Source organism: Rhinolophus hipposideros, assembly GCF_964194185.1.
Source record: "Rhinolophus hipposideros genome assembly, chromosome: 23".
NCBI classification, from domain to species: Eukaryota; Metazoa; Chordata; class Mammalia; order Chiroptera; family Rhinolophidae; genus Rhinolophus; species Rhinolophus hipposideros.
In genome coordinates, this window is record NC_138069.1 from 40,194,566 (window position 1) to 40,214,847 (window position 20,282).

At 47.2% G+C, this 20,282-nt stretch overlaps 1 protein-coding gene across 1 annotated transcript in view; it reads left to right on the plus strand.

Annotated features, from left to right (window-relative positions):
- Positions 1 to 4,003: 4,003 nt before the first annotated feature.
- The window catches only part of NSG2 (neuronal vesicle trafficking associated 2), a 45,491-nt gene continuing 29,212 nt past the window's right edge, over positions 4,004 to 20,282 (plus strand). Inside the window, exons 1-3 of the mRNA XM_081035960.1 lie at positions 4,004 to 4,266; positions 5,157 to 5,310; positions 18,557 to 18,640. Coding sequence (XP_080892086.1) covers positions 5,179 to 5,310; positions 18,557 to 18,640 — 216 coding nt within the window. The 5' untranslated portion in view covers positions 4,004 to 4,266; positions 5,157 to 5,178. The remainder of the gene's footprint in view (positions 4,267 to 5,156; positions 5,311 to 18,556; positions 18,641 to 20,282) is intronic.

The following is a 20,282-nucleotide window of genomic DNA, read 5'->3' on the forward strand; positions in this document are numbered from 1 at the left end:
GACTGTGCGGCCCAGATAGAGCCCCCTTGAGACTGAAAGTCTTTGTCCCTCAGCCGTTGGCCGACAGCCTTGGCCATTAGCCCTCTCCAAAAGTTGCCCTTGGTGGAAGGGAGCCACCTTGCCCAAGGTCTTGCCCTGCTGGGGAAGGGCTCCCATCTGCAGCTCAAAACAGGACAAGTCTAAAGGGCCGTCCTAGCTTCATAGGTACTTGTGAGATTGGCTGAGGGCTTTGTTAAGCCGACATAACCATTCAAGTTCTCCCTTTGATCAATTGTTTCATTTCCTTCCCTTCTTCACCCTGAGAGCTCTCCCTATTAACTTCCTGCATTCCAAACCCCCAGAGTTGGCTTTTTGGGGAACCGTCCTGCAACCCAAACTTTCCATTCAATTGTGACTTAATTTACAACATAGACTGTCCCTTTTGTTAGAAAGGACAGATGAATGGATCATCTAACAAGAAAAGAGTCTCTTGGAATGCCTTTTAAGGACATAAATTTCTAGGAAAAATTCACAAACTTTCTCAAAAAGCCTTTTTTCTTATCAACTTATTTCTTTCTAAGTGGATCCTATAATTGGAAGGGTTCTCTGTAAGTCATCCTGCTTGTATTAAGCTGATACCAGTTTTCACCCCCAGAGCTGCCTCCTTTATCAACTATTTCCGTCAACTATTTCCAGCCAATCAGAGGAGAAATTTGGACTGGCCTTTCTGCCACTTGGCTTTCTGCCTCTCTATTGTCCTTTTTCCCCTTTAAATCAAAAGTAGGCAATGACCCACTTCCTTTTAAAGAGGAAACAGAATCTCATGCTTTTCATAGTTTTCTGACTGCTATTATTTGAAATTTAAATATAGAACTAGCAATAGAATGAGCATAGCTTCCTTTTATGCTTGCCTCTGGGAGATTCTTAGAACAGATTTCTAAAAAGCTTATATTCTTATCATACCATTAAATTTTGAATAACATTCTTAAACTGACAGCTTAAGATTTATAATGAGACATTTAAAGTCCTTTTATGATCTTTTGCATTGGAGATATATCTATACATGGAAACAAAACAAAACACTTAATGCTAAGATATAATGAAACCAATCACAAAAGCATCACAGAATCTTTGAAACTTAAGTATGTAAAATAATTATTTTCAGATAAAGCATCATTTGAGCCTTTGGAAAAAGACATTGTATTCACTTTTCTCCCACTTCCAGTTCTGACAAGTGTCTCAGGAAATGGAAATAAAATGGGAGAATGTGCATCAGTGAAAATAAAGACTAAGGTTTAACATCTGATAAAATGGGGAAAATGAGAAGCAGGAAGAGGAAGAGAAAGAAATGTGTGCCAATTATCTCATTTTACATTGGAGGAAAACAACAGTATTTGTTTTATTCTGGAAGCTGAGAGATGAATGTCGAGTCATATATATTTCTGATGTATTAATAAATAACCAAAGACAAAATTTTAAAACATATGTGTCCCTTCTAATAACTGGAGAAAAAAAGTTTATGTAGAAAAAACAATGAAGGAAATAACAAGGAACCATGAAAATTATGACAAGTATAAGACAATACAGGTCATTATAAGAGTTGATTGTAAAGAGTTAAATTCCCATATTAAAAAGGTTACTTAAAATGACCGAGAAATCAAATCCAATTATAAAAGGCAGGGAATAGAAACCATAGAAAGAAGGATTTCCAATTGTATTTTAGATCTAGAATTCAAATCACAAAACACTAAATGGGACTAATAGATCATTTTACATCCTAAAAGGAAAAGTCACGAGAAGATGTGACATCACGTGCCAAATAACTATGTGCCACACAACATAGCTTTAATCAAGGAGAAATATCACAACACCACTCTCTAATTTCTTGACAGATCAAGCAAGTAAAAAATAATGAAGGTGTAGAAGACTTAAATGACTTGAGTAACACACTTGATTTAATAGTTACGGGTAAAAATCTATATAGAATGTGACTTCTTTCTTTGTGCTCTGAGAATTTTAACAGAAATAATTCATATCTTGGGTCACAAAGAAAATGTAATACATTCCCCAACGCAGGAAATATACAGAAAAGGCCCTTGGACTACATGCAATAAAATTAGAAACTAGTTATAATATAACTAGTTAGATATAAATTAGCAACAATGAAAACCAGACATTTAGAAATTAAAATGAAACAAAACTATTTTAACAATCACTCTCGAGTCAGAGAAGCAAACCTTCAGTTACAGTGGTACCTCGGTTTTCAAACGTAATCCGTTCCGGAAGACCGTTCGAGTTTTGAAACGTTTGAAAACAGCCTACAGCTAGGCCTCAGGATCTTGCACTCAGCAGAAGCCCTGTGACATGTTCGACTTCCGAGACGTGTTCGAAAACTGAAGCATTTACTTCCCGGTTTATGGCATTCGTAAACCGACATGGTCATCAACAGAGATGTTCGAAAACCGAGGTACTACTGTATTAAATATTAAAATAGGTACTACATATTAAAATATGTAAGGAATGATAATGAAAAGGCAGCAGTATTTTAGAGGTCAGTTAAAGTAATAGCATTAATTTCTTTCATTATCAGACAGGGAGAAGGCAAATCAAGAAACTAGATATTTGTCCCAGGAAGTTCAAAAGAGAAAAATGAGAGAAACTTAAGGAAATGAGGAAGAAGAAAATGTTTAAAAAAGTATACATTAATAAATTAGAAAACTGAAAAATGTCATCAATGCATGAGCTGGTTTTAAAAACTGCTTATCTAATAGTCGAATAAGAAGAGTAGATACTTGTTTTGCATTTGTAGCACTTTACGTCTATTAACTAACATAATCCTTAAGCTGCGGTAGGTCTACTTTCCAATTACTAGAAGTAAGCATACAAGAGATATAATTAGTTATGACACCAGGACAGGCATACATGTCATAATCCTTATAACAATCCCGTGCAGTATTTGTACTACCCTCAAGTTCAACGAGGAAACTGAGGCACAGAGAGGCAAAGTAACTTACCCAAGATCATAAAGCTAGCAAGTGGCAGAGCTGGGATGTGACTCCAGATAGTCAGGCTCCAAAGGCTGTGCTTAATTCCCACGCTACACGCACTGTTTTTAAGGAAAATGGTTACAAACTCATAGAAAAAATAAAGAGCAATTCAATTTTTCTAGGTGAAAATGCGTAGGATATTATGCTAAAAACATGGATAAGTTTAAAATGTTCTTTATAAGTAATTTATAGTGAAAGCCACCTAGAATTATCAGAGGATGCTCAAAAGAACAAGTATTTATGTGTTTCATCCAGGTCAGTGCCAACCCGCGGCCTGAAGGGTGTTTTATTCAGCTGGGAGGAGGAGAGCTGGTGCACTGGCAGCAGTCGCGTGTGGGCCTGTGGTTTACAGATAGACACCTGGTGTTTGCAGCGCTCCACAGCACTCCTTTCCATTTTGGGAAATGATCCCTTCCTGTCTTCCAAGAAATGCTTTTGTCCACTTCAACCAGGTGGCGATGGCCCAGGGCTCAGATCCCACTTACTGGTGTTCTGCCAGCCCTGACCTTCTCTGACCTGTGTGATCCCAGTGGTGGTGTGAGAATCCTGGTCTGTGTTTACGTTGGGCTTGCTCTGGGCTAAATGCTTTGCCCATCTCCTTCACACCTCACACCCACCCCACCGTGAGTACTATTAGAAATCACATTTTGCAAATGAGGGAAATCGTCTGAAAGAGCCTGGAGGAGTGCCCACTGCCTGGGAGATTATCAAAAAATATTCGATCCCTTTTTCCCTTCCCACAGGGCAGAGCAGTCCAGGTCCTGAACCATTCCTTATTCCACAGTTTTGTTCTGGAAGATCTGAGGAAGTGGTGTCTTCTAATAAATGTGCTTTTCCAGTTTTTCTAAATGTGCAAGGATTGCTTACTTTATGGTGCATATTACATTTTACTGTTTTTTATTTTGTTTTGTGTTGTGGCCAGACTCCCTCCCACTTGCTTGAAACCATTTTGTCCCGTGCCGTGGTTGTGGCCCTGCAGAGACAGTAGGTGGTGCCAGATGACAGATGGTGTGGGAGCCCGTTCCCCGGTGGGAGGGGGCGCAAGCGAGCGAGCAGGCAGGCCGCTGCCAGGAGCTCTGCCCCGCTGCTCGCGCCTCGCTCTCAGAAGCTCCCAATCCAGACACACGCGAGGCGCTGTCCTTTCAGCACCACGAGCTCGGGCTCGGGAGGGAGGACTTCTGGCTGTCCTCCGCCTCTGCAAATTGGCTGGAATCTGCTGGGACCCCAAGAGCGCAGCATAGTAAGTACGCCTTTCAGATCGATTGTCTTTTTGCTATAACTACTCCCCAATAGCCTCCAACCCTCTCCCACCCCTTTCACCCCCCCGCCACAACCCTATTTTGTCTAATAATGTTCCATCAGCAGGATTGACATGAGAAATTCAGTTGTGCTGGTCTACTGGGGGTGGGGTGGGAGCAGCATTTATTCGACTTCCAACAGAGCTGGAGAGGGATAAATGTGATTTGTTTATTTAGTTGGCAATTTTGCCATACAGGGTTGTTAACTTTCCATGGAAGGAAAAAAAATGGCCCTTCACCGTTGAGGAAATGGAGGCATTCCATGGTGGAATAACAGGATTGAGTTTAAGCCAGTCCTTTTTTGTTTTAGGAAATTGTATCGCCTGTACAACCTACATGTTATGTAAAAGGGTATACTACACATAGGGACATTGAATGTATTTATTATGTTTTAGGGAGAGTGTTGCAGAAAAACCAGTATCATAAAACAGCGGCCAGGGTGGAAAGGTGAAATTTATCATACTGTAGGGTAATCTGAAATAGTAGGATTCGATTTTGTAGTAAGAATAAGCTTTTCACTGAGATTATATGCTTACGTTAGCTCTGGTGTCTTGGGTTTTTCTTTTTCAAGCTTGTATTTTTGTGTGTGTGAGTCTGGGATTTTTCTTGAGTTTCCCAAATTTGAGGGCTGTTGAGCCCTGTGGGCAGGTGGCATATTTTGATGATGAAAGTTTTCCTGGATCATGAGAAGCCTGTCAGGAAATGTAGGGGAAGATCAGTGACCCTGGTCTGTACACTGAAAACCGCCCAGGTGGAGCCGTTGAGGATCGCGTTGTTTTCTCTTTCCCGGCCTCACCTCCCACTGTAACGAGGATCGCCCTGCTTGCCTTAGGTCTGGGAAGAAAAGCCTAAGGATGGTGGTGAAGCTGAACAGTAACCCCGGCGAGAAAGGAACCAAACCGCCTTCCATTGAGGATGGCTTCCAGACTGTTCCTCTCATCACTCCCTTGGAGGTTAATCACTTGCAGCTGCCTGCTCCAGAAAAGGTAAAGCAGGTGCTCCTCTCATCACCCCCGTCCCCCTCCCCCCATCTCAGGAAATAAAGCAGCAAAAACGCCCATCCCCAAACCCTTCATTTCCTCATCAGCCTAATATGAACCCTTTCTTGTAAACTGGTTGTTGCTTCCAGGGACGTGCCATTTCTTGTGTGATTTCAGATTGGTGGTAAGTGTTTATTCATCTTCTTTTGGTTCACGTATACATACATGAGCACGAAAAGTAACCTTTCCTTTTTAAAGTTTGATCGTAGCAGATGAACACTAATAAGCTTCTAAATGGTGACAGAGAAAATGGGCTGGATTATTTGGGGGCGGTGTTTCCGAAACCAGCCGGTGTGGATTTGAGGACCGGGAATTAGATGCAGCCCAACAAGCATTTAGTTTGTACCGGCTAAAGCCTTGTGCCTGTGCTGGAGGTGGGTTATAAAAAGATGGATTACAAACCCCCATCCAGTCCAACACTTAATATATGCACCGTGGTAAACGTGCTTCCTGACCAAGCATGACAAAGATCGTGAAAGTACAGGGGTGGGAACAGCTAAATTCTCTTGTGGGGGGAGGGGCCTGGGAGGACAGGTGAGGTAAGCTGCAGAGAACATTTGAATTTGGCTAGTAAAGGTGAGTAAAACCCTTCCAGGTAGACCCCTGGAGCAGAGGTATTTAAGGCAAAGGGCACTCGTGTGCAAAGCATGGAGAGCTTTGGGGAAATAGCATGAGTGGAGCCGAGTGTCTTTGGTGGGAGGCGTGGCTGGAAATGAGTGACTGGCTGATGGCACATCTCCTGACGTGGGAGTAGTCCATGAAGAATGGAGGTGGGCATTTATACAAAGGTGTGTGTGTGTGTATGTGTGTGTGTGTGTGTGTGTGTGTGTGTGTGCGTGTGTATGGGGGGTTATCCCATGGACACGGGAGAGAAACATTATTGTTTAAGATCCATCAGCGAATACCTGGGGTTTTATAGTGTGAGCTCTTGCACACTGTAAGAGATAGCTGTAGAGGCAAGGGAGGGAGTTCCCTGGCTGAAGAGTGAACAGTGGATCATTCCATCTGTTTGATTTTCTCATTGGCGTCTCCGGGCTTTGTGTGTCTTAACCAATTGGCTCTACCCAATGAACAGAAGGGGAGCCAAAGCTAGATAATAGGGCCCTGGCGATTGGCTGGGGGTTGAGTCATCTGTTTTGAAAGTGCAGAGGTGGTCAATATGAGAACGTGCGTGAGGGTGTCAGAAATAAAGAAGCCTTGAGCCATCCTGAGAAACAGATCCGATCTTTAAACACAAAATTTGAACAGGCCGTTAGCACTAGAGGAATGTAAAGGGACAATGTTAATTGGGTATCTGCTGCGGGGATAGCAGAAGTTCTCAGGTTTTGACTGCATGTTAGGATCACCTGGGGAGCTTTTGGAACTCCTGGAATCTAGGCCACAGCCCAGAACAATTGTATCAGAATCTCTGGGGTGAGAGCCGGGCGTCAGTATTAATTAAATCTCTCCAGGTGACTCCTGTGTGCAGCCAACGTTGAGAACCACTGTGCTGGATGCATATTACCATGGGAGTCGGGCTTTTGCACTCATTTATGGGTGAAAAGAGGGCGGAGCAGAGAAATGTAGTTAGTTATAGTTATCTGAGCTCACAGAAGTAGTGCTGGAATTTGAGCCTAGATATAACGGAAATTGGGGAGGAGAAAGGGAGATATTCTCTTGAGGTTTTGTGAAGCTTCAGGAAAAATCTTTACTCTCGTAAAGATTTTGTCCCTGAGCTGTGTGCAAGGAGAGGGATTGCGGTGAGGTCACCTCCCCCTCGACCCCTTACATGCAGCCACAGGTCATCCAGAGATACGTGGTCTCTGTCGCCCCATATTCTCCCACCCGGCTCCATCCTCCTGCCTCCGGGGGCTTCCTTGTCTCCTTGAGAGAGGAAACAGCCTCTGAGTGCTCAGTCCAGATGGAGCACGCAGCTGTCCCAAAGCCTAAAGGAGAAAGGAACACTGTGGACCTGCAGAGAAAGGGAAGGCAGTGCACCCTGGAAGGTTCAGATCCCGCAGGGACACATCCCGGCAGGGGCACGTCACAGGCTCCTCTGATGTTCATGACGAAGTCTTCCCACCTGACGGGCCTCAGTTTCCTCCTCTGTGGAGTGGGGAGGATCCTATCTCCTTCACAGCGGTCAGAACACAGTTAGACGTGGCCTCCTATGGAAAGTGCCTGGCATGAAACTAACTATAAGAGAGTAGTAATGACCATTTGCAAGTGCTTCCTAAATGCTAGATGCTGTTTCAAGTCACATAGATACACACACACACACACAATTTACCTTTTCAGTAGTTAATAGGACCCAATAAGGAAGTTGCTACTTTAATTCAGTTTTCAAAGATGATGACACTCAGGCACCGAGTGGGAAAATCACTGCCCAAAGCACATGGTTGGCAAGCATCCTGGCCATGTCTGGAGGACCTAGGACCCAGGCAGTGCTGCTCCAGAAGCTTCCACCTCTGCAGGAACAAGGAGCCAGCTGGCCCAGGCGACTTGGGCTCGCGCTTGCGCTCACTTGCCAACCCACAGTGCGACGCATGTGCCGTCTCTCTCCTCACTCGGGCCTCTGTCTTCTCTTCTCTGAGGGGGAAATGGCATTAGCAGCCTCCTGTGCTGCTATTTGGCTTTTATAATCTTTACAAGAGCAAACAAGCTTTCCCCCTGACATGAGAACAGATGTATTAAAAGTGAATTCCACTCAAAAAGCCAGATGGGTCCTCCACATGCTCAATTACCAGCGTAGACTGCAGCGGCCTCCGTAGGTGGGTTTCCATGGGTTTCCGTGCCGGCTCACCACTTCCTAGCCTCGCTTGGCTGCTGGCAGGAAGCAGGTTCCTCCAACGGCCTCAGCCTTGGCTTCCTTGTGTGGACAGTGGAATGACAGTGTCGGGACCCAACCTAGGGAAGGCGAAGTGAGTCCTGACATGGTGGTCAGCTCTTTGATTCGTTTCCAGTCAGACGGTGCGTGTTGGAAGCTAAAATGAAGTCAGAAGGAAGTCTCTTTAACCCCAGTGTTCAACCACAGGTTTTCTTTTTGAAAATGTAAACTACAGAGTGTGCTTGGTGTGGAATCCTGACAAGCCCTGGCTGAGATGGGTGGGTGAGGGGAGCAGGGGGCAGATGTCAACGGAGCTGAGGTTCAGAAACCCTGCCTAGAGCTTGCCACACTCTCCAGGGTGCTGCATGCTCCCTCCTCCTCGCACAGGTCATTCCTTCTGCCCTCAATGCCCTTCTCACCCCTGTGCCTGTTCTATAAGCCAGTACTCGTCTCCCTAAACCCAGCTCCGATGGCAGCTCTCCTGGAGAGGGAATACCTTCCCTGACCCCATAATTGTAGCTGTGGTTATACGTTCCCCACTGGAAGGTATTCATTCACTCACGCATTCGTCCAGCACGTCTTGTCGGGCGCCCTGTATGGGACAGGCCTGTGCTGGGTGATGCTTATACAGCCAGGGAAAGCCAGACATGGCCCCTGCCTTCATGGGGCTTCCAGTCCAATGGGGAGGAGGGACTTCACACAAGCCGTCGCCCAGCTGCCAGCCCAGAGACGTGGGTGTGAGAAGGGCTTTTATGGAAAGAATACGGTGCTGTAATGTAAGAGAGGATAAGACTTCAGGGGACCTCACTGTGATGGACGACGGACGGTCAGGGGACGTCCTGAAGAAGAAGGCCTGGCTGAGATGGGGCGGTTAGGGATATAGGGGGCAAAGAGATGGGCACTGCGGGAGTTGAAGGGACAGGCAGGAGGCCAGGTTGGCCAGGCACACCGAGTGAGGGGAGGGATTTGGAAGGTGAGCTGAGGTGGGTGCCAGCTTATGTGGGCCTGCTGTGTTGTTTTGGGAGGGTTTTAAAACGGAAGAGTAACAGGATTAGATTTGTATTTTAGGAAGAATCCTCTGGCTGCTGTGGGCCACCCTAGAGACAGGGGACGCAGGCTTAGTCTCTAGCCTCTTCCTCTTGCCTCCCAATCCGTCCTCCTTGAAGCACTAGAGTTGTTTCCCCAAAACAGAGGGGACTGGGTTTCCTGCAGCACCCCAGCAGGAGTGGTAGAAGAGGAGAGAGAAGAGAGTGTATGGCAGGAGACCAGCCAGAAGGCCATTGCCACGTTCGTGAAGGCGATGGTGGGGGTGAGCCCTAGGGCGGTGGCATTGGAAAGGGGGAGGTGGGTGGATTTGTATTGACTGAGTGCTGGGTTGGCACTAGGCGGTTCGCTCGCCAGGCCTGAATGCCCTGACTCTGTCTCTCCTGGAGCCGTAGTCCTGCATAGAGTGGGCAGCGGGATGTGCTGGCGGAGTGAGGCTCCCGTCCCTTGTCTCGCTAAAGCTGGACTTAATCTCAGCGCTTGGCAGGTGCGGGAATAGACTTGAATCTGAGCAGTTGCGTGGCCTTCTCCAGGCCACGGGGGCAAGCTCCTGAGAAGCTGAAACATCAGTCTGCAGACACCAAATTTCGGGACATGCCTTTGGGGCCTCTCTGCCTTTGGTTTATCTAAGGGACCCCCCCAAACCCTCTGTGAGGTCACTATCATTATCCCCATTTTACAGATGTAGAAACAGGCTCAGCGAGAAACGCTGCCCTAGGACGCACCAAAAGAAACAGTGCAGCCGAGGCAGGTCTTGCTGGGAGCCACCAGCAGCAGCAAGTGGATGGTGGTTGTGCAGAAAGCAAGCCACAGACGGGCACGGCCCCGCCTTGGAGAAGCCCCAGGTGAATCTTGCATTTGGCAAGCAGCTGCCAGGCTCTGGGCAAACGTTCCTTTCCTTTCTACTGATTACTCTTTACACATCCTGGCTCACCTGCTTGGGGGAGGAAAGGACTGCAGACATTTAGAGGTCAGTTATTGATGCAGGGCATACTTCCTATTTTGTGTGGCAGACCACATGTGCTTTGAAGTCCTAGAGACTTGGGTTCCAATTCCAGCTAAGCTATTCACTTAGCTTAGGCTTTAGGCTGGTCACTTAGCATCTCTGGCTTTGGGTCTTTTCCCAGCTGTAAAGTGAGCAGAGTATCTACCTAACAGGGGTACTGTGAGGGAAAAACATGAAAGTTGTCTAAAGGCGCTCATTGATATAGTTTCTTTCCTTCCCTAGACATCAAGAAAATATCTCCTAAAGTTGACAGTTTGGGAAGCCAGTTGTAAAAGTGAAAGGTGCTGAGAAGGATGGGGCTTCAGGCGCGGGGACCTAGAGGCTGGTCGGGGTGGCCCTGGAGGGGTGCTGGGCAAAGGAGTTGCCGCTCTTATACGTAGCTGAGTCCTGTGTCCCTTCTCGGCCCTTCCCATGGCTTCACAGGAGGATTTCTTTTTCTCCCTGGGACACAGGATCAGAGGACATCAGCCTTTCCCCAGGGAGCAACAGAAATACTCCTCTCTGCAGGTTCCCGGCTCATAGAGCCCTCTTGTTCTGCTTTTCAGAGACCCTCAAGAGATGGATTATAAATCACCCTGAACTGGGGAAAAGGCTCTGACTAGACGATTCCAGTAAATAGATATAAAATGACCATTAAGCACATGGAAAATTTGTTATAATTTAAAAACATAATTTAAAAATATAGCTTTCTACCTATCAGATTGGCAAAACAAAAAACTCCCAAGCCCCCAAACCAACTGGTAACGCTTAGTGTTGCTAACACTAGCAGGTAGCAGCTCTCCTCAGTGTACTCTTTTTGGTTATATAATTGGGTGCAGTGTTTTCCAGAGGATGTTTTCCCATTGTTTATAAAATTTAAACTATGCCATTTACCGGTATGCTTTCTACTGGTAGGAAGTTATCCTATGGGCACAGTTTCTCAAGTATGCAAAGGCTTAAATATAAAAAAAGAAACTGGGAACAACTGGAATGTTCCATGAGAAGGATGGCTAAATACACTGGTTCATGGGTACCGAGTCCTAAGTGACTGTTAGAATGAAGCAGACTTGCTTGTACTAATGCAGTCCCTTTAAAACTAAAGAGCGTGGTGTGGAGTGATCCCACTTGTGGAAACGTGTGTATGTTTTATGCTTACAATTCGTAAAACAGTTTCAGAAAAACACACGAGAAAGCATTAAACATCTAAAGTGTAGGGATGGGGGTGGGTGGGGCCCTTTGAAGAATTTTATTCTATAATTTTTAATGTGTTTTTTACCATGAGCATGTGTCAAATTTTCTATTTAAAAAACATCCCGCCAGTTTCACAGATGGTGAGATAGTCTCGGAGAGCTTAGTGACTTGCTCACGTTCACACACGACAGGCCACTGTGGGGTGAGCCGGTGTCCGTGCAGAGGGAAGCATACGGCAGTGCCATCTGAATTCAAACCTCGACTCCACCACCTACTGGCTACGTGACCCTAGGGAGGTTTATTACCCACTCTGACCTCCCAGTGTTAAAATGGGAACAATAGTATCGTCCTCTGAGACTTGTTCAAAGGATGAAAAGAGCAGACACATGTCGAATGTTTCTCACAGGGTCTGGCGCAGCAGAAATGCTTGACGCGAGGTCGTTGCGATTATTGCTGCTGCTGCTGCTGTAGCTGTCATCGTCCTCGTCAGCTCAGGCCCAGGATCTTTGTTCTTGGAGAACACAGGGCTGGCCCCAGGCCACAGGGAGAGTTGAGCAGGGAAGTGGCCGGGCCTCCTGACCGTAGATGGTGGAGTCCATCACTGTGGACTTCCGCTGTGGTGGTTCCAGCCCAGGGAGTGAGCCTTTGCCCAGAGCAGAAGGAGCTGGAAGGCCTACGGACACCCGCTCGTCTTGCCCCATAGTTGGAGAGTCATAGTCTCAGGGATTCAGTCGTCCATTTGAGGCCATTTGAGGCCATACTGGCCAACCTTCCATTCTACCTCTGGAAAAGCAAAGGCCGGGCAAGGCAAAGAGACCTGATCCCACAGAAGGAACCTGGATTGGGAGTCAGCTTCTGGCCCAGTCTTGCTGTGCGGCTGTAGCCAATCCCTTCCCCCTCTGGGCTCCCAGCTCCCCATCTGTGAATTGATGGGACTGGACAACACCTCACTAACGTCCTTTTGCACTGACACTTTACCCTGTGTCCTGGGCCCAATACCAAGCTTGAAGGACCCAGGGAAAGACTCAGACCCAAAGAGACAGAGTCGGGGGTGAGGAGTGAGGGCTGCAAATGGGAGAAGGTTCCCACCGAAGTCCTCAGGCCCCATCTGGCAACTTCACCTTGTTTCTTTAGAGATAGGACTCGGTCCTTTGTTCCTTCATTCAGCGGTGTTTATGGAGCCCCTGCTGTGTGCCAGGTGCCACTGGGTCAGAGTGTGAGTGTAGTGATTCTTGAGTGGTGACCTTCCTACTGGGTGGCATTCGGATCTGAGCCAGCAGCCCAGGTTCAAGCCTCGGCTCTGCCTCTTGGTGGCTGTGTGAGGTTGTGAAGTCATTTCTGTCCTTCATCTGTAGAAAGGGGGGTAATCCCTCCACCTTCAAAGTGACTGATTGGGAGGATTTGCTGTGATACAGGAGGAAGGCTTTTGGCGCAGTGCCACGCACGTAGTGGTGTCTCCCCTTTTAAAAAACGTGATAGAGAGGAAGGAGCCTGGTAATCCTGAGTGTGAATATCTGATCAACCACTTACCAGTCATTTGATCATAGGCAAGTGCCTGAACCCTCTCTGGCTAAATTTCCTCCTCTGAAAAATGGGAATAATAATGATTTTAAAGCAGAGATGCGAGGGTTAGAGAGAATGGTGTGAGGCGAGTTATGGAGATGAGATGAGTGCACATCGATAGGGCTCCTAGCACAGTGCGTGGCACCAGTCGGTCCTCAGCCACCAGCCATTCACTGTCCTTCTCTGAGCTTCTCTTTCAGCTGCAGGGATAAGCCAAAGGCTGCAGCTTCCATCTATTTTTGGCCTTTGCAAGTCCAGCTCGTAAAAACACAATCTTGCTCCTTGTCAGCCCTTCCACACTTTTATTTATTGTTCCTGCCAATCCTTGGGCCTCTCCATGTGGGAACCTCTTCATTACTGATAATCCTGGAAAATAGTATTTTAAATTTTCATAATCTGTACTTTGCGCCATGTGAATCACCTTGTAGTATCTGGCCTTGCCAGCGAAGGGCTATAGATCCAGATGAGGGGTCCTTTCAGGATGAATAATTTATCCCATTTTCACAATGCCAATTATGTTAAATGGTGTTCTTCATATCAGTTGCCAACAGGACAATGGGGCTCATATATAAATATGAAAAGAAAACAAATTTACTTCTTTGCCCAAATCCACAATGATATTTGAAAATCTGGAAGTTCATTTTTTCAAATATTTGTAAACCCCACTCTGAATAATAAAAAGAGCAGAAAGAATGTTTCCTCTGCTGTCTCCATTTCACCCCACCCCTCACCCCATTTCTTTTATTCTTGAAGGAGCTCAGGGCTCTGTTGTGCTCCTTTTTTTTTTTTCCCAACTGCTGAGCATAGAGACTTTCTTTGCAAATTTGTTTGCTCTTCTCTTTCTTTGCTTATGCAAGTTGATTCCTCCAAGGTCCAATTAATAATGATTGCTTAACATTTCTTATGCTTTCCCCTTCATAGTACAGAAAAAAAGTGGCTGTTACTATGTCTCCTTTTAAGAAGGAGATGTTTCTGGGTCCACTCCCTCCCTGGGAACAGAACACCCACCTCCTGCCATGCCTAACAGCTGGTTGACTCCAGTAACTGTAGGGCTGGATTTTCCTGTTTTCTCCATCTCCACGGTGATCTCCACTATGGCAGATCCAGTACCTGTACCTGGAAAGCCGTTCTCTGGTTATAACCCTTCTTCCGCTCCTCGCTGCCCTCCAGTTAATGTTCAAGATGATGGGTGTAGCATTCAGAGCCTCAGACAGACCCTCACATCACCTGCCCTGTCCTCTGGACACTCAAAACCACTTCTGTAGTTTGCTCAGGTGCCAGCCTCCTGCCGTCTTCTGAATGTCTGCTGGTAGACGCTGCTCTCTCAGTCTTCAAAGCGTTTTCCTGAGTTTGGGGAGGGCAAGAATGGAAACCAGGAAGCTGGCCAGAGCAAACCTTCGTGGCGAGGTGATGATGCTCTGGGCTAGGTGGCAGCCGTGTGTCTGATCAAATGGGTCAACTCGAGCGACATTGTTGAGAAAGCAGGAGCTGGTGATGGAATGGATTTGGGGACTGAAGGGAAGGGAGGGACCATGGGAGATTCTTATGTAGGATTTGACATAAACGGTGGTGGATACTGTTGCTATTTTCTGAGCTGGGGATGACATGGGGAAGCAAATGCCGAGGGGCAGGTGAGTCGGGAAACCGAAGAGCTTTGCCGTGGATTCGGTAGGGTTAGGATACTGACCCAAAGGCAGAGGTCCAGTGGGGTCATCTGTGTGCTGGGTGAGGTCCCAACTGGAGATGGAAATGTGACGTATGAGGATAAAGAGGGACTTGGAAGTGACGGCGTGGGGACACTCTGCGGGAGGTGGGGGGGTCTTGTAGAAGGAGGGAGGAGTGCTCGTGACCTAGCCCTGACATTGAGAGGTCTGACACTGAGAGGTCAAGCGGAAGGGGGATGGGAGCCTGAAGAGGACACTGAGGCGGGCTGGTCAGCAAGTAGGGAGAGAAGCAAGGAGAGACTGCCAGGGACCCCAGGGAGGAGGGCGTTTCACGGAGGAGCGAGTGAATAAGCCTGTCAGAGGCCACTGAGAGGTCAAAGAGGATGAGGCCAGAGAACCAACCGTCCATTTGTTCCAGACAGCTGGGCAAAGACCTGCTTTTGACGTGGAGGTGGGGTTCTGACAAGCTAGCACTTTCATAGGGTAGAGGTAAAGTACTGTGTCAGAACCTGGGCTAATTTGGAGAAAACGTGGGACAGATGCCTGAGGACCAACACGGGGTGAGGTGCCCACCTGTCCCTTGGCCTGTGTGTGAACTTGGTGGTTTGAGGAAGGAGGCTGTGAGGCCAAAGGAACAGTTTTCATCAGAAAGTCACTCGGGACGTAAACAACAGCTTAGGGGGTGCAGGGCATGGGTTTGAAGGGGGCTAGGACCCCCAACTCTGCCTAGACTCTGCACCCCACCCCATTACTGTGAATGGCAAATGGGATACTTTTAAAAGAAATATCCTATGTCGATAAATATCACATATATTCTTTATATTTATAAACATATAAACAAATAATATATAAATATATTTTTTGAACTTGACATAAATGAAATTATACAGTATATAAGAAAAACCTTTTGTGTCAGATTTCTTTTGTTCAATGTGAAGTCTGTGAGATTGACCCGTGTGTGTGTGTGTGTGTGTGTGTGTGTGTGTGTGTGTGTGTGCAGTGTTGCTGGGTCACATTCCATTTTTATCAATAAACCACAGTTATCCGTCTTCCTGTTAATGGATGCCTGGGTTGTTCTCATTTTGGAACTATCATGAGAAAAGTGTCTGCATCCATTTTTGTGTATATCTTTAGGTGGACTCGTTGCATTTTGAGGTGACTTTTTTTCTGGAGCTAAGGACATTTATTGATTTTGTTATACTTATTTAGTACTTGGCCGTCGTAATGAATTCTAATAGCTTTTCAGTTCATTTTTCTTGGGACATATTTGTACCAGATATAAAGTGTTTACCTCAAGTAACAGAAAACCTAACCCAAACTGGATCAAGGAGCAAACAGTGTATATTTACCCCCATGATTGCGGAGTCCAGTTGGACCTGCCTTCAGGCAAGGTGTGACCCAGAGGGCAGGACGTCCTCCGGGCCCGTGTCCATTTCCTCTGTCCCTCTTGCCTCTGACCTCCTTTGTGAGCTGCCTCTGTCCTCATCCTGACTCCTCCGCATAGTGCAATGATTACTTCAGCAATTCCAGAGCTCAAGTCCTTACAACAGCCAGAGGGAGAGTATGCTCTTTGTGGAACACCTTTAAAGAGCAAGGAGGCTTCTTTCCCCAAGTCTCTAGTCAGCACTGCCTTGTATCTCATTGGTCCAAATTGGGTAACATGCCCACCTCTGAGCCTATCAAAATTTTGTAATCAATAGGATAGCATGCTCTGATTGGCTTAACCTAATTAGGGACCATCCCAGTCATCAAGGGAGGGCGGGATCCCACATAACCACATGGCTGCCACACAGTGGGGCAGGGGGGAGTTCCTAAAAAGAATAGGGGGGGAAGGCTTTTGATTGATGATGGAGATGGATGCTGGAGGAACAACCACACAATGTTTATTATGACAATTAGAATGATATTGCTTATAATGATTATTCATTGCCTCATTCTGACAGTCCTATATTTTTAGTTCTGTCTCCTGTCTCAACATGTCAGCTACAGCATAGGGCCTTTTACACTTACATGGAATGATGAAAATGGTTTTGAGCATTATGAGAAGCTTTGGGAAAGATATTTATAGAAGTAGAGGGGCAGAGAGAAGAACTAGGAAGCAAATGCTTTGCAACATTAGCTGTGTGGTATGTAGACGCTCAAGACCAGGGTGATGGTTAAGAATCGTGGAACAAAGAGCCCAAGCCAAGAGATGGATGATGCGGACTGGCAATGTGGGAAGCTCTGGTCGTTTTCTATTGCTGTGTAACAAATTACCAAAATTTAGTGTCTCAAAACAACACAAATGTATTATCTGACAGTTTTTGTAGGTCAGACGTCCAGGCGCAGATGCTGGGTTCTCTGCTTGGGGTCTCACAGGCCTGAAATTGAGGTGCTGGCTGGGCTGCATTCTCCTCTGGCGGTTGGGGTCCTCTCCAAGCTTATTCAGGTTGTTGACAGAATTCAGTGACTTGGTTACTTGTGGTTGTAGAATTGAAGTCCCATTTCCTTGAGTGACCCGTTGTTGGCTGAGGTCGCTTTCAGCTTCTAGAGGCTGCCCTAAGGTACTAGTTGCACGGCCCTCTCAGTATCTCAGCGGGAGACTCTCTCCAGTCTGCTCTGATGGAGTTTTACGTAGTGTAACGTAATCATGGGCGTGGCTGGGCCATCACATTCGCAGGGATGACATGAGACAGGACAGGCACACGGGGTGGGGGCTGGGGGCGGAAAGCTGGAGGGCCGGCGTAGAACGCTGCCTGCTGGACAAGGCAGAGGCGCTCATTGCCCCAAGGCCATGGCTCACAGGGCGCACAGCCTTGGTGAGTGGGGGCTGTATTATGATCATTCTCCATGTTTTGTAGGTGAGGCCCTGGGGCTCCCCCAGCTGCTGTGTTCCCCAGGACACTGTGGCACTCGGCACTAGTAGTCACGGATCACCTGTCAGTCTCCATTTGTCTCCCCGTTTTCCTACACAGTGGGAGGGAGTTCAATAAATGTCTTGGCAGGTTGGCAGCGTTTCTTGATAAAGTATTAATCACCTCTGAAAAATAGTCAGACTTGAGAAAACTAAGGTGATACAACAAATTCGATAAACCTTTATGTTGTCCTTTGTGGAAGTCCCTAAATCAAATCGGGAATAAGTATATGTGCAAAGGTTCAGCTAGGACGTTCCCCACAACTTGGTTATATAACCCGAACTCTGGAAACAACGGAACAATTCAACAGGAGAGGCTAATGAGGTTAGCTGGAGTATACGCGTGCTCTGAACATTATGCTGCGTCAAAAGGCAAAGTACAGGGGCCGGCCCGGTGGCTCAGGCGGAGCTCCGTGCTCCTAACTCCGAAGGCTGCCGGTTCGATTCCCACATGGGCCAGTGGGCTCTCAACCACAAGGCTGCCAGTTCGATTCCTCGACTCCCGCAAGGGATGGTGGGCTGCGCCCCCTGCAACTAGCAATGGCAACTGGACCTGGAGCTGAGCTGCGCCCTCCACAACTAAGACTGAAAGGACAACAATTTGACTTGGAAAAAAGTCCTGGAAGTACACACTGTTCCCCAATAAAGTCCTGTTCCCCTTCCCCAATAAAATCTTAAAAAATAAAAAAAGGCAAAATACAATCGTATATTTGTCTACGTGGAAAAAATGTTGGTATAATGCTGTGTGATAAAGGCAGGATATAATTTATAAAGTATAAACCCATCATAAAAAGAAAATACAGATTCTTATAAGTGGCAAATATAAAAACATCTAGAAATGTGTGACCCAAATGGTCACCTATGGTTGTCTCTGTTGGAATGGGGAGGTATTATGGGTAATTTGAATTTTCTTGTGTGTGTGTGAGAGGGAGGTTCTTTACTTCCTGATCTTTATGCACTGTGTGATGAATTTGAGTTAATAGCAGTGGAAAAGGGAAAGAAAGGGTTTCAGCTCCATGCATGCTAACACTGGTTGACTGTTTCAGGTGATTGTGAAGACAAGAACAGAGTATCAGCCCGAACAGAAGAACAAAGGGACGTTCCGGGTGCCGAAAATCGCTGAATTTACGGTCAGTTTCTCGATGGTATAACAGGAAGAGTAAAGGTAAGGCTGGCTTCAGCCAGCTCAGACACCTGGTGCTTTGGCGCAGGTGCCCTTGGACTGCAAACCGACGTGGGCTATTTCGGGAGGAGACCCTGAGGCCACTCTGTCTGGGGCACTGCATCTAATCCAATAACAAGAGCTCTGCCTCTTGAGGGTGACTCTCCCTCCTGCTCTGGCATGTTCAGATAATTTGATAAGCGATAAATGTGTCTCATTTCCTCTTCCTCCTGCCTCCATCTCTCTGCCTTTCCATCACAATCGCCAGGAAATGTGATGCAAATATGTAAAGAAACTCAGGTTTTAGTCGCTGGAGGGTTGCAACAAAATATGGTAAAAACAAAGGGAAAGAAAAGCTGACTTCTTAATGGTAAAGACCAGCCGTGTGACTTTCTGTTTCTTGGTGGAGGAGTCACCAGGACAGACAGCTATGTCCCTGGGATGAGTTGCTGGAGGAGCTGGGAAGCATGCATGTGAGGAAGTACGAGGAACCTCGGCGAAGGCCCTTAGGACTTAGTGGCTGAGGAGAGCATAGCTTGTGCAAAGGCCCTGAGGCTGGAGGGAGGCTGGTCCAACACTGAACAGGACTAGGGGAGGGGAGGCTGGGCTGTAGGAGGGGTGTGGGGAGGAGGCAGAGATGAGGCAGGAGAAGCAGGCAGAGGGCAGACAATTCCAGGCCTTGTAGAGTGGGGGAGTGTGGGTTTTATGTTAGAAGCATAAAGGGAGCCCCTGAAAGACTTTACAAAGGGGAGAGACACGATTGAATTCGGGTTTTGACCAAAGCACTGGCTTTTGTGTGGCTGATGGACTGTAGCAGGTAAGAGGGAGTGTGGGAAGACTATCAGCTGATTGGAGTCATGTAAGTGAAAAAGCAGTAGCGGCTCGGATAGGCTGGTGAGCAGATAGAGAGATGCGGGCCGACCTAACAGATATTTAGGAGGCAAAGTCAGCCCTGGGGACAGCAGAACTGTGGCTCTGTGGACGGATACTGGCGCCGCCTGGCAGGGTTTGAGCCCTGCTCCCACCTATGGCTGCCATGAGGCCACAGCAGGGCAGTACACCTCATTATCACATGGAGGTCATAGGAGGATTGCTGGGAGAGTAACATGCAGAATACATGCAAAGCACTTGTCTCTGTACATGGTAAGCACACTACTAATAGCAGCTATTTTGTGTCCACTGCGATTGGGGGCTTTGAAAGGGGAGCAGCCCTTGGTTGGTTATCTGGGAATTGGCACGTGTACGTGGACAAGCACACTGGTCTGTTTCTGTCCCTCACTTTGTCCTTGCTAAAGCAGTGAGCCTGAGAGAATGTGGCAGCTCTGTGGGCACCCCCCGAATGTGGGACTCCCCTGGACGCTGGTCCCCTCTTGGAGGGCAGGGGTGGCTCTTATTTTGGGCTTTAGTGTCTGGAACACAGGTGTGGGCCCAGTGAAGGTGGACTTGGCCTGGAGTGGCCGCAGGCACCTGCAAGGACCAGCAGGTAGCTGTGTGGGGAGGGCGGGGGTGTACCCTGGTGCATCACGTCCTGCATCACAAACCTGTCCCGGCAGCAGAGACCTTCAGAAACACGCCCAGGGTCACGCACAGGATTGTTTATTGCAGTATTA